We start from the raw sequence: 14,978 nt of genomic DNA, 5'->3' as shown, positions 1-14,978 counted from the left end.
GCTGCCTCCTGGCCTCTGAAGCCATTTCTATTCAGGTTTTCATACAGTACCCTAACTAGTAGTGCTCACTATAGACAGCTACATTCATAAACTTGCCACAGACCCATTTCAATCTGTGGCCCTTGCACAGCACCTACTATAGTGAAACACACACTTCTGTACATCGTTTTCAGTCCCTAAGAACAGGATTTCTTCCCATAGCAATCTCCTTCTCTGTTGCACTGGGAATGTATGGTAAAAGCTATTCCTGGGTATCAGCACCCTGAGGAGCATCAGAGATGGGCCATCTCACAGTACACACAACCTTCCTAGCCTCCTTTAGGTCTTCCAGGTGTTCACAGTGATGCTGATGGATTTTGACTTTGAGAAAATTTGTCAGTCAAAGGCTGATCCTTTCTGCCTCCATTTCCTAAGTGCTGCGATTATAAGTGTGTGCCACTACAGCCAGTAAAATCATCATTTTTTTCTAAAATATTTTGTCTCATGTAGCCCAGGGTAGCCTTGAACTTGGCTACATATCTGAAGCTGACCTTGAACTTCTACTCTCCTGCCTCTTCTAATCATTAGCTAACATTACAGGTCTGTGATACCACTCTCAGTGATGTTCTGACGTCATCGGACACACAGCACACGTTTTCAGAAATTCTTCTACTTATCCTAGCTATTAATACCCAGTCTTGGGCTGGAGAGTTGGCTGAGCAGTTAAGGGCACTTGCTGCTCTTACAGAGAACACAGGTTCAATTCCCAGCACCCACAGGACAGCTCACAACCATCTATAACTCCAGTCCAGTCCCAGGGGATCCCATGCCCTCTTCAGAAATTTCAAGGACACCAGGCATGCATGTGGTGTACTTACATATTTACAAACAGAACACTCATACGCAAAAAATAAAATAAACAATAAGAGAATTAAAGCCCCAAATCATTAGCTTCCCAACCAAAGAGCTGCTACCTCGCCACTTAGGTTAACTAAAAGCTTGTTTTATTTAGAAAGGGATAAGGTATAGAGAAACTGGGAAAACAGCTGAATCCCAATATGTTTAGTATTGCCGTGTTTTCTGTCTAGTTTGTAAAACTCTGTGTACATATATATCTACATGTGGGTTCCTGCACACATGATGCCCAACAGCCAGGGGGAACCCAGAGGCTTCCCTGGCTACTGCTGTCTGGCTTAGATACTGGTTTGGTCTGAGGTTTCAGGTCTGCTTGCCCAAAGAATGTGCAGCTTTTCTGTCCTTCTGACTGTGTTAACCACCAGCCTCACGAGGCAGCACAACACTTAGGGGAAATCTTTTAGCTTGTGTCTAAGTAAAACCCGATTGCTTATTGCTTGGGCTTCAAGAAGGTGAGGAATTTGTTCCTCTGGAAAAGCAGCTGGGAAAACATGTTAATACAAGATTTATCTGTAAAGTTCAGGACTGGTATCAGGGAGATAGAAACGAAAATGAGGCTTGGGCTTTGACCTTTCCTTCCATTGCCCTTCGTAGATCTGTGCCCTCCATCTCTGGATACATGTTAGACTGTATGGTAATGCTCTGGGGAAACACTGGTTGCTTTCCATAGATTTAGATTAAATTCATGTATGTAAGGACCCACGCACATGCAGCTGGGATTGGAGTCATTTTTCTAAAGGTCACACATAAATAACATGGAGAATTATTCAGCCTTGAAGCTGTAACTAACTCACTCTCTCTCTCTCTCTCTCTCTCTCTCTCTCTCTCTCTCTCTCTCTCTCTCTCTCTCTCTTTCTCAAAATCCAGTGGAAAGACCTGGCTGTAAGTACACATGTAAATAATGGAATACGCCGAGCTCTTGCTCAAGTCAGGCATGAAAAGAACAACATGCAGAGCGTGCCTACTTAGACATTCTGGGAACACAGACAGCATAGCAGTGGCTGCCTGAGGACGACACAGGGGATGCAGTTGCAGACTGACTGCACACAGGCAAGAGATGCACAAGCAATGGGGATGTGTTCTGCATCTTGATTGAGGTGGGAGTTACATGTATATACACGTTTGTCAAAATGCATTGAATTGTCTATTAGTCTTTTGGGCATGTGTTCTATACGCGTCAAAAGCAAGAATGTTGGAGGAAATTTTCATCAAGACCGCTTCCCCCTTCAAAAGGGACGTGGAGAAACAGCAGCTCTTCCATCCTGGTAGCAGCAGTGGTGGGATGCGTCTGGACATTTTCCAGGGCATTAATGATGCATAGTGCTGTTCAATCATGTACCCTGGAGTCATTACAAAGGGAATCAGGCCTGGGGTGTGATGACTGGCCAGCCTAAGCTTTCCCAACTGCACTTTTGCTCTTTGTGCTCTTTGGCGCCAATTGCTGGTCAAGGTATGAAATTACACCGAGTAAAATAGTGTGGTTTCGCAGCCACCTTCCCTATACAGGAGAGAGTTAGTTCTGTAGCAGATTGGTACCAGCATGTTGACACTGTTTATCGATGGCAGTGAGAATGAGATTTGGACCTGGCCTCAGGGAGGTCCAGGAGGGCTCTGCTATCGAGGCAAGTAACAATGCAGTGATCAGTTAGGACTTTTGCGCTCTCTGATTCTCTGGTGTCTGGTGTACATACTGTCCAGGCGGAGGAAAGGAAATAAGAGACAGCCTGGAGAGACAGCTCAACGCTTAGGCATGATTGTTGCTCTTCCAGGAGGCACCATTTCAGTACCCGGTACCCACATGGTGGCTTACAACCACCTGTATGTAACTCCTGTTCCAGGGGCTCTGACGCCTTCTTATGGTCTCCAAGGGCTCCTGCATGCACATGTAAATGCATGTAGGCTCACGTCCATACACATAAATTAAAAATAAATAGTAACTATTGAACATAGGGAAAATCCTTGAAGACAGTGAGAGGGTATACTTGGGGAAAGCAAAATACATAAAACAGAGAGTTCCATAAATGGTTAAATTTCTTTTCTTGAGAAGGAATTGGGCTCCACATCTTCCTTGGAACAGTATGTAGTTAGGACTGGGAAATCACACTGATGGCCCCAGCGGTGTGATTGCTCTGCGGGCTGCTAACCAATCAGCCCTCTGTATCCTGATTTTCCACAGGGAACCTGCTTTGTTTACCTCACACGCTCACCAAGTTGCTCCAGAAACCGCCTGTGTTCTTGCCATAGAGCTTCCTTTTCTTGCTGCAAGCTAGATAGTTTCTCTGACAAGTCCTCATTGCTCTTGACATACTGAAAGACATGGTGGAGAAAAAGGACTAGTCTGTGTGTGTGCAGTCAAGTCCTCACACAAACTCCAAGAGGCAAGATTTGAGGAGCCTTAGATACTGTTTGGTCTGAGGTTCGAGGTCTAGCTAAATGCAGACGTGCAGGGAAGACCTGTATTCTTTCACATGCTGGGAGCAGGCTCCCTGCTACTGAACGGGGACAGAAGCTCCTGGCTCCAGACCTTTCCTGACACCATTCTATGAGTCCCTTTGTCTGACTGCTTATTTCTATCCTTTAAAATGACCTTTGTAACAAGCCAGGAAACAGAAGTGTAGCGTTCCCCTGCGTTGTGTGAGCACTCTAGCAAAGCAACTGAATCTCAGGAGGGATCACGGAAACAGTAGCCCATTTCTAGTAGGTCAGGAATGCTGCAGGGCAGGCTAGGGGTGTAGGCTATGGGTGTGGCTGAGCTGACAGAGTGCTTGCCTGGCTTGCACTTAGTCTTGATTTGGACCCCCAGCTATATGTGGTGGCACTTACAATCTTAGCAACTGATCAAGAGCATTGTCAGCTACATAAAGACTTTGAGGCCACCTGGTACTACGTGAGACCTGTCACAAAGAAAGGGGGGAGAAAAGTAACTCCAGAGGCCTACCCTTGCCACTGGGTCTGAAGTCTTGAGGGACTGAATCCTACCTAATCCATGAGGTCTGATGAAATAGTCTCCAGGTCGATTGTGTCAGAATTGAATTGAATCAGAAGATACCCAGCTTCTGGTCACTCAGAGGCATTGCTGGCTTGCCTGTAGGCAGAAAGCCACATAACTTGGAGGTCACAGGAGACTCTGGTGTTCACTGGTGTGATGTGAGCATAGAGGAAAAGGGAAGGCAGCTTGCTTTTTTTTCCCCTAAGATTTATTTAATGTATGTGAGTACAGCATTGCTCTCTTCAGACACATCAGATGCCATTACAGATGGTTGTGAGCCACCATGTGGTTGCTGGGAATTGAACTCTGGACCTCTGGAAGAGCAGTCAGTGCTCTTAACCGCTGAGCCATCTCTCCAGCTCTGGCAGTTTGCCTTTTTTTTAACATGAGTGCAAAATCTAAAGAAAATTTATTGACTTTTGACCCATACAGTATTTGGATCTAGAAGTGACTTCAGTGACTAGAAACTCAAAATATCTATCCAAGCAAGTTATATTGGAAGGTTCATGTCAAATATCTCTTAGCCAGAATGCTTGAGATAAAGAGCAATCAGGATTTGGGGATATTTACAATTACATGATACCTTGGGAATGATGCCTATCATGTCTCATATACACCTTATTCGCATTGCCTGAAAGTCTTGTAATGTTTTTGTGCACCTGTATTTGGATGACCTACCACATAAGGTCAGAGATAGAGCTGTCCACATGTGGCATCATGTCAGCATTCAAAACATGTCTAGCTTTTGTGTGTCTGTGTATTATTTTAGATAGTGTCTTAGTTAGGGTTTTACTGCTGTGAACAGACACCATGACCAAGGCAACTCTTATAAAGGAAAACATTTAATTGGGGCTGGCTTACAGGTTCAGAGGTTCAGTCTATTATCATCAGCACCCAGGCAGGCATGGCGCAGGAGGAGCTGAGAGTTCAACATCTTATACCAAAGACAAACAGAAGACTGACTTTTAGGGAGCTAGGACAAGGGTATTAAAACCCACGCCCACAATGACACACTTCCTCCAACAAGGCAACACCTACTCCACAAAGTCAGACCTCCTAATAGTGCCACTCCCTGGGCCCACAACATTCAAACCATCACAGATAGGTTCTTGCAGTGTTACTCATTGAGGCCTAGAACTCCTGAGCTCAAAGCAATCCTCCTGCTTCCGGATTTACCAAGTAGCTGGGACTCCAGGTGTGTGTCACCACGTCCAGCTCCAAAAATTTCATATTTGGGAGAGTTTTGGATTTTTGAGTTTTGGATTAGGGATTCTTAATATGTAGTATGAGCTCACTGTTACAAAGCACCCACAGGAAAAGGCTTGACTATGTTATCAGCTAACAGCTGCCCACAGGGAAGTGGCCTGTGGAAGACCATATAAAGTATCCCCACATCTCCGGAGTAGTTCCAGCCTTCACAGTACTGTGACCCTTTAACACAGTTCCTCATGCTGTGGTAACCCCAACCATAAAATTATTTTCATTACTACTTTATAACTGTAATTTTGCTACTGTTTGAAGCATAATGTAAATATCTGGCATGCAGGATATCAGATATATGACCCCTGTGAAAGATCAGGTGAACAGTAGCTCCACCAGGCGTTTCCTACCATGCTGCTTTGCCTCAGGCCATGGACAGAGACACCAAGAGGAGGAATAAGCCTTTCCTTCCATATGGAGCCTCCTCAAATCATCTCATTCAACTAGCCGTGCTGTGACGGAACTGAGAATTCTGGGGGCTGCAGGGTGAGTCAGACATCTCTGATCAAGTCAATCAGCATTTCCAGGGAGAACACTCCCAACTTAGGAGTCTAATTATTGGACCAATGTAGAGTTGGAGGACCACAGAGGTTAGATGAGTATCTTAAAATAACCTCTCTTGTAGCTAGAAAGCCAAAGTAACAACAACAAAGTTTTATCAAACAGATGGAAGATTTACACCACAAATCGATGTCATGGCCTTCTTGTGTTCTGTGAAACACAGGGCTCAGAGACACACAGAAAACAAAGGGAAGAGAGCAGGGCAGTGGTGGCGCATGCCTTTAATCCCAGTACTTGGGAGGCAGAGGCAGGCGGATTTCTGAGTTCAAGGCCAGCCTGGTCTACAGAGTGAGTTCCAGGACAGCCAAGGCTATACAGAGAAACCCTGTCTCAAAAAACCAAAAAACCAAAAAAACAAAAAAACAAACAAACAAAAAACAAACAAACAAAAAAACCAAAACCAAACCAAACCAAACCAAAAAAAACAAAGGGAAGAGTGACATCCAACAGGACCTCGAATTCAAGCTTCCATGGCAATCAACGCAAGCAGCTTCCACCTTGTACCCGCAGAGCTTAACATCCTTGCTTTGGGCATCTGTACGAATTGCATCTTAGGCAGGAACCTTGGAAGAAGAAGCCTGTTGCTAGAGATGTGTTTCTGTTGACAGAGGGCTCGCCTAGCACATATGGAGCCCCGGGTGCTGGGAACTGAACTTGGGTCCTCTGCAAGGGAGCTAGTGCTCTTAACCACTGAGCCATCTTAGTGGTTAATAAATACACATGTATTGTGTATGCATGTGCCATGGGGATGCTTGTGGAGGTCAGAGGACAACTTTCAGAAATCTGAAGCTTGGCAGAAAGATCTTTTACCCACGGAATCATCTGGCTGGCTGGCTTCTGTGCTTAACATAGATTCTTGTCTTTTTCTGGGTTTTGTTATTGTTTTGCTTTGCTTTTGTGTTTTTCTTTTGTCTAAAGAACATCTATTAACATTGCTGACATAGCACATTTAGGGCATCAAACCACCCAATTTTTGTCTGAGCAAGTATTTTATCCTTGTGTCTTCTTCCAGGATATTACCTTTTCTTTGAACTTCAGTTTGAACATCATAAGCCTATTTGAGGTTCTTTGGACACTCATCTTGCTTGGAGGTCTCTGAGCCTTCTGAATCTGTGGATCAGCATCTGACTTTTGGACATCCTCAATCATTATTCTACCAAGCCTTTCTTCTTCTTTTTACCTTGGTTTTCCGCACTTGCACCATGCATTATACTTTCTGTATCAATAGTCTGCTCTTTTTCTCTTAAAGTCCACTTTGCTTGCTGCTTTTGAACTTTGTGTTGTGATTTCCAGGATCCAGGATTCTCCCCCCAGCTCGGTGCAGTCTGCTAAGAGCCCTGTCACAGGCTGTCACCACTTCTGCTACTGTGATTTCTACGTCATGCATTTCTGTTCTTCCTTGGACTTCCCATCTCTCTTTCTCCCTTTTATGTGACACCTTATTAGGGTCCGAAGTGTATTAATCACAGGTGCTTTGCATTTCTGATAATTTCAATATTCCCATCATGCTTGAGTCTTGATTCTTCAGTGTTACACAGATTCTTCATGTTGTGTCTTAAAATGTCTTGTGAATTTTCCTTTACAGCCAGACATGATGAAGAAAGTTGTTAGAGATGGATATTTGGTGTGGTGCCATGGCAAGGGGAACGGGCTGCATTCTCTGCTCTGATGAGTAGAACGTCATCTTTCAATTAGCTTCACCTTTGCACTGTGGGCCTTACACGCGCCTCTTTCTTTGCCTCCATTTCTTCCCCTTAAAACGGGGGCAGACTGGGCTAATATTGCAAGTGTCTCTTGCCCTGGTTCAGTTAGGTTTTGACAAAGCCCCATCATGAACTCTGAATGCCTCTCTACACCCTTCAACCAGGAGAGCCTAGGGAGAGAATCCACATGAGCCTTCCATGGTTCATCAGTTTTAGCACAGGAGTTCTTACCTGGTTCTCACCAGAGCTTCTCTCTGATGTTGTGTTCGTCTCTCTGACCTCAGGGCAGTCGTGACCCTGTGACCTCACTTCTCTGATAGATCAAGAAGTATTGCTTAAAATCTTCAGCTTGCTCAGCTTTTTATTTGTGGTTACAGTGGAGGAGGGATCTCTTCCAAGTTCCTTTTGTATAAAACCCTGAGCCAGAAACTTCCATAAAATTCTCTGAGGTTAGGCATTAGAGAGCTTGTGGGTTGGTGAACGTGTGGAGGCGCAGGCTGGACACACGAACTCTGGGTCATGTCTCACACTCCTGAGCATCTCTTCCTACTGGCTACTTCTGAGTCTCGATCTTTTCTAGTAAGCTGATAACCAAGTAAACATTTCCTGAGACATTCTCCTTTTATGTATGTGTACATCTGTGTGTACACCAGCAGAGGCCAGAAGAGGGCGTTGCATCCCCTTCAAGACAGAGTTGTACGCAATTGTGAGCTGCCTCAGCAGATGCTCTTAACCTGCCTCTCTTGAGCCATTCTAAGCATCAGGACCAAACCTGATAGTGTGTCACAGCAGCTTCAGATTTACAGCTGATCTCCAGAAACAAAGCAGGGAAATCCAGATCGATAACTGGGATGGTCCTGCAGAATAAGCCCTTACTTTGTGGAATCTGATGTTGTCTCTCTCCAGGCAGATGGTGTCCACTGAGTTAAAGCTTTGTACACTCTGCTGGTGCCCACACAGGATTGCTTTATGTGGGGGGTGGGGGAGAACAAACAAACAAAAATCGACAAACAAGAACAACAATAAGAACCCTACTGTCTGGCTTCAGAAGTGAAGTACTGAAATAGTGTGGCTCACAGAGAGACCTCAGGCTTGCTCTTCCCTCTTAGTATTTCCTTGAACACACCATCAGAGACAAGGGCAAACAGCAGGGGAGACATCTTTGGCTCTGGAGGAGGTAGCTTCCCTTGATCTCTGGATCCTCTGGGTTTATTGGAAACCCACAGCAGCTCCTTCTGATCTATCCAGCAGCTTTGCAAGCATTTTTCCTCATGTATTAAATAACTTCTTGTTTGTTTAGGGGCTTAGGGCATACAACCCCCAAACCACTGAACCACTGATCAGGATTGCCACAATGTTTGGCTATTTTTCTGTCAACTTGACACAAGCTAGAGTCATCTGAAAGGAGGGAACCCCAATTGAGAAAAAATGTCTCCATAAAATCCAGCTGTAACATATCTCCCCAGCCCCAACCTTTTGTTTTCTATCCCATCCTTTCTTACTTTATGTATATAAGTGCTCTGTTTGCATGTAAGTCACTATGTGGTTGCTGGGATTTGAACTCAGGACCTCTGGAAGAGCAGTCAGTGCTCTTAACCACTGAGCCAATTCTCCAGCCCAGGAAGAGCTATCTTTTGTAAAAGGAATTTACATCTATACAGGAAATGCAGGTCAGCAAGTTTCTATTCAGGAAGAGGGCTTTATTCATGTGGTGTGTGTGTGTGTGTGTGTGTGTGTGTGTGTGTGTGTGTGTGTGCATGTATGCACTCATATGTGTGATATGGGCATGTATGTGCCACAGCTATCATAGAGATGTTGGAGGAGGCTCTCATGATCCTAGTCTTCTCTTCTTTTAGACAGAGTCCTCTTTGTTTTTCTACATTGTGCTCCCCAGGGTCCCTGGACCTTGAACTTCCAGGGATTCTCCACTCTCTGCCTCCTGTTTCCCCATAGGAGCACTAGGATACCAGACACTCACACTGTGTATTGGGCTTTTACATGGGTGCTGGGGATTCAAACTCAGGTCTTCACACTTTCATGGCAAATGCTTTACCCACTGAGTGATGTCCTCAGTCCACACTGGGGAGGCTTTTATCTGTATCTGAGATGACCCCTTCCTTACCTTACAATTCCTCCCCACACCTTCCACAACTTGTCTCTACTGTGCTCCAGTGTGCCCTTCCCCCCCAGCCTTGAGCAGACCTGAGAGACCTTGCTTACCACAACAGACCAAGTGATAGGATCTAGGTGGAGTTACCCACCTTGGCTGCACAGAACACAGAAGCAGAACTGCCCCTGGGCTTGCCTTGAGACATCTCCGGCCGTGACCTAGAACGGATTATGAATTATCCCACCCATCTCCGGCAGAAACCAGGAGGGGTTGTGGGTTGGGCCTTCCCCTTTAAATTGAGAGCTGAACATTAAAGCTTTGAGCCTTGATCAGAGAACTTTGTCTTGGCTTCATCTCTTCTCGCCCTCCGTCCCCTTTCATTCCCAGCCCCCTTTCTGGTGAACCCAGTTGACTTGTGGCCGTGGGCAGCTACACTCCAAAGGTCCCAGGGGCCCTTCTGCATAGCTCAGGATGCTATACAAACTTTGAACATATGACCTGTTTTAAGTCTCATGTTTTATGGACACTCAGTCATATATGTATATTTAAAATGGTCTTACTCCTATTAATTTGCCCCTATGTTGATTAATTTTTAAAAAAATATATATTTTTCATTTTATGTATAAGAATGTTTTGCCTTCGTGTATGGCTGCACACCACATGTGTGTTTGGTGACTGAGGCATTCCTAAGAAGATGTAGAATTCCTTGAAACTGGAGTTACAGGCAGTTATAAGCTACAATGTAGGTGCCTGGAATTGAACCCATGTCCTCTGGACAAACAGCCAGTGCTCTTAATCATTAGGCATCTCTCCAGATCCTATTAATTTAATTTATATCCTAACCAAACAGCCCAGATGATACAAGGAAGCCATATTTCCTTCCCCTCCACTTGGAGATATATCTATATCTATGTCTGTAATCTTCATTATTTGTATATATTTTTTCCCAGCTAAATTCAGAAGGTAAATTAGCCAAATAGCAATAGTAACAACGGAGACTCATTCCAGTCTGTGAGAACAGGAAACCAGGGACACCCATCTGCTGCTTTCTTACCTCTTCACACTTCCTTCTCTCACTTTCCAGTTGTTTTCGTAGAGCCTCTTGTTTCTGGGAATTGGCTGCTTCTTGTTGTTCCTCCTTATCCTGCAAGGTTCTCACTTGTCTCTGGAGCTCATCTACGTCCTGGTCTAGGCGGATCCTGAGGGCAAGCAAGGCACAGCAGGTCACTCTGTGGACTGCCACACTCGGCAAATGATTCTTAGACTCAAAACTTCTGGGCCAGCACGAGGGAGTTTGTTGTTTCAGCAGAGTGAGGTACAGTTATATGTCTGCAAGATAAGGGGACCTGTGCAGGGAACCCCATATATAATAGAAACTTTTCCTTAATTCTCTCTCTTGCCACCAAAACAAACCCATGAGGAAGAAATAAATTTCCTTATGGCAGAGATGAGGAAGGTGTGGCACCAAGAACAGCTAGGGCAAGGCTGAGGTGGGTTTCTGCTCCGGAGTCCACGCGCCTTCTTCCCCGGTGCTTTACAGCTTGGCCTGCGATCTTCTAGCTCCAAACACTGCTGACACTGGTGTGCACACGGCAGCCCTGCTAGAGCCGACTCAGGGACTGACACGCTGCGTGCTGCGTCCATGGGGAAATCCACACTTCCCAGTAAAAGTCATCAACATCTGCTCTTTCAGAGAGACTCGGCAAACTATAGTTCCTGAAAAGACTTTCTGAGGATTTCTAACTGAGATTTTCTTCATCCCGGAGATTCATCTTGAGGAATATGGCAATGGGAGTGATGAAATAGCATGGATGGGCAAAATTCTGACCTGTGTGCCAGGGCAGTAAGATCCTAAGCTGTCCAGACAGACAGCTTTGTGCTCTTTAATTTAAGCATTCTAAGCAACTGATAGATTACTGGATGATAGACTCTGAGACACTGGCTCAGGGCTCTGCCGGCTCCCAGGGCTCTGCTGGGTCCCGGAGCTCTGAGCCTCTCGCTCTTAGGGGCTTAGGATGAAAGCGCAGGTGCACTAAAGATTGCTGGAGCTTAATTCTTTCAGTCACACCTAACCCTATACCAACTTCCTCACTGTCGTTTCTGCTTTATCTAAATCACTATACACATATCTGAGAAATCATCTGTCTTCTTTATGGTTTTGTTAAGTAACCAGTTAGAAATTAGCAACCTTAGAAGACACCTGGGCTGGACCTTTTCTTCGTAATCAATAGCTTGGAAACCCAAGCATGGAAAGAGTAGTGCTGGACAGGAGAATGGCCCAGCATCCTATCCCTGGCTCTATGAGAAGATGACATCCTGGACCACTTTGAACATCTTTATTGTCTAAACAGATCTCAGCAGCCCTAAACCTCACATGATTACTGAACAGCAGGAGGCATTTTGATAAAGAGCAAGAGTATATACCATGGCATTCTCTCTGGAAGGTCAGTTAAGACAGGCCTGTCGTCAGTGGTGGCGCACGCCTGTAATCCCAGCACTTGGGAGGCAGAGGCAGGCGGATTTCTGAGTTCGAGGCCAGCCTGGTCTACAGAGTGAGTTCCAGGACAGCCAAGGCTACACAAAGAAACCCTGTCTCGAAAAACCAAAAAAAAAACAAAAAAACAAAACAAAACAAAACAAAAGACAGGCCTGTTGTCACCTGGAGACTTTGGACACAGTGCAAATGCTGCCTAAAACACAGATGGCACAATGGTCCCCTTGCCTGTGCTGCCTTCTCTGTTCTCTAATAAGCTGCCTGTCTTCTACACTATGTTCTGCAGGTCTCATCTGAATTCTTCTGGCAGACATTTCACAGGGGCTGGGGATCTGAGTGGTGAGATCCAGTGACAGCTGCATTCTTAGTTTTGGTTCAAGGGACTAGATAAGAGCTAAGCCCTGGAACTGAGGAGATACTGATCTGTAGAGCTGAGAAGACCTTGGGTCATTAACCTGGGAGTTCAGATGGAAACTGACAACTAGGAAGTCTGAATGGAAAAAGGATCTTGGGGCTTTGCTAAAGACTGCTAAATAAGTCAGCTACTTCACAAAATGCATGGTTTCAGCAATGAAAGACTAGCAGGTCTTGAGACTGACAAGGTCCAATGAGATACTCTTTCCCTGTAGCCTGAGTCTCTTCGGCCATCTACACAGCAGGCAGTTTTCTGCCTGAGTCACAACAGAATCCCAGAACTTCCTTTATTGTTTCTGGTGTTGACAGCTGAACCCAGGGTCTCGTGCCTTCGAGGCAACTGTTCTACTACTGACCTCCTATCCCTTTAATAAAATCCTTCAGTGGTGACTGGCCAGGTGGCGGTGGTGGTGGCAGCACCTTGAATCCCAGCACTCAGGAGGCACAGCCAGGTGGATCTCTGTAAGTTAGAAGCCACCTTGGTCTACAGAGTGAGTTCCAGGACAGCCAGTGCTACACAGAGAAACCCTGTCTTAACCCCCACCCCCAAGACCCCCTCCAAACCCTAAAAAATTCTGTAAGTGGCTCTCCATTGCCACTTGCTTCAGAGCTGCTCAGACCAAGAAGCTGAACACCTAAGAACTCGAGGAAGCTGGTGACGCAGCCCCAGTTCCAGGCCAATGGTCTGAAAGCACCATGGATGGCTGCTAGCACAGCTCCACCTTCAAAGGCTGAGAAACCGAGAGTCTGACACCTTTAGAGGCAACAGCAGAAAGATGCATTGTTCAATAAGGGAGAGAGTGTCTCCTCTCACCTTTCTGACTCTCTATCTGGGCTCCAGCCTTTTGAAGTCACTGCTCATTCAGAGTGTGTCTCTCTTACTCAGTACACCGACCCACAGCCAATCTTGCCCAGAGACCCTCACAGATGCCCAGATGTGTTTTGCCAATGTTATTGGCATCTCTAATACTAGTCAGGTTGAGAACATTTTGGATTAAATAAATTACAGATTTTGTGGGATGAAGCAGAAGCAGAAAAACTGGTACCAGGAGATGTGTGTGTTATAAAGGAAGGAAAGACTAAAATCAATATTCAGAGCTTCACTCATAGGAAACCAGAGAAAGATGAACGTTATAAATTAAAGACAAACAGAAAAAGAATAAGAAGCCCAAGAAGCCCAGTCAGGTGTGATGGAGCATGCCTGTGATTCTAGACCTCTGGAAACAGAGGCAGGAGAATTGCTGACTTTGAGGCAAGCTTGGACTATCTAGTGAGTTCCAAGATAGCCTGGACTATGAAGTAAGACCCTGTGGTCTCAAACCAGAACTTGGAAGGTGGCAGCATAAAGATCAGGAGTTCAAGGCAGCCTCAGCTATATAGAGGCCAGCCTGGGACCCATGAGATCCCATTGAAAAGAGTGGTGGGGTAGGAAAAATAGATAGATAATGGAATCAGGAAAAAAAATAGAGAAAATCAAATAAACCCAAAAGGTAGTTCTTTTGAAAAGACCAATACAACTGACAAATTTCTATTTAGGCCAGCAAACCAAGAAGTATAGAATATAGAAATGACTAAATAGAAATAAAACAGGGGTTTCTCTATTGGTCCCACAGATATTAAAAGGGCAGTAGAGGATATTACTATATCATTATAGCATCTTAACTGTACGCCCACAGATATAGCAGATTTGATGATGAGCCGACTTCACTATTGAAAGATGGAAACTCATATAAGGACAAACAGACAACGTGCACACTGCTATATCCACTGTAGATGCGGAAGTCTGCAGAGTGGTGTGCTTATGTGTAGTCCCACACTACGGGGAGGCTGACTCAGGAACATCTCTTGATCCCACGAGTTTGAGACCAACCTGGGCAATTCAGCAAGACTCAGAAAGGTAGAATGAGGGCCTAGAAAGATGGCTGAGTTGGTACAGTGTTGGGGACCAAATCCTAGTCCTCCACAAGAGCATCAAGTGCACTAAATCACTGAACCATCTCTGCATCTCATCCCAGCCTCTCCATAGCACTTTAAAAATGGGAGTTTTCTTAGGTCAATTATCTGGCCTTGTGGCAAGTTTGCTGGCACCTCCTGAATGTGCGGCTGATGGTGTTTATCTGCCCCTTGACCTGCAAGTGTGTATCATCTGGCAGTGTTGGGTCAGCTCAGGGTATGCTTGTCTTTGGGGCATCTTATTGCTTTCTTTTGAGCAGGCCTTGCAACTAGCTAGGATCTAACTATGTTATGATAGGCTAGCCTACCATCTCTCAAGACATGGTGGATGAGGCAAGGGTTTCCCCGTGGCATCTCATTGAGTGTATTCAGTCTTCCTGCATACAAACATACAGCCAACTCATTCATTCATTCATTCGTTCATTCATTCATTCAACAAATATTCACTTAGTGGTGTTTTGTGACAGGTCCTAGCACAGAAGTAGCTATAGCTAGAAGATTCGGAGCAATGAAGGGTGTGTGAACATCTCTGTGTGTTTTGGGTGGATAATATATCTTTCTCAAAATAATATGACTACTCTGAACATCATACAAATGAGA

The 14,978-nt window shown here is 45.1% G+C and overlaps 1 protein-coding gene across 8 annotated transcripts in view; it reads right to left on the bottom strand.

Annotated features, from left to right (window-relative positions):
• Nucleotides 1-14,978, bottom strand: part of Ccdc30 (coiled-coil domain containing 30) — a 100,317-nt gene that overhangs the window by 13,239 nt on the left and 72,100 nt on the right. For all 8 annotated transcript variants that reach the window (XM_076934297.1, XM_034503550.2, XM_076934293.1 and 5 more), the window contains 2 exons: nucleotides 10,572-10,716; nucleotides 3,089-3,201 (listed from right to left, as the gene is read on the bottom strand). In XM_076934297.1, coding sequence (XP_076790412.1) covers nucleotides 3,089-3,201; nucleotides 10,572-10,716 — 258 coding nt within the window. The remainder of the gene's footprint in view (nucleotides 1-3,088; nucleotides 3,202-10,571; nucleotides 10,717-14,978) is intronic.

The sequence above is a fragment of the Arvicanthis niloticus genome, chromosome 5 (assembly GCF_011762505.2).
Source record: "Arvicanthis niloticus isolate mArvNil1 chromosome 5, mArvNil1.pat.X, whole genome shotgun sequence".
Taxonomy (NCBI): domain Eukaryota; kingdom Metazoa; phylum Chordata; class Mammalia; order Rodentia; family Muridae; genus Arvicanthis; species Arvicanthis niloticus.
This window is presented reverse-complemented; position numbering and strand designations above follow the sequence as displayed.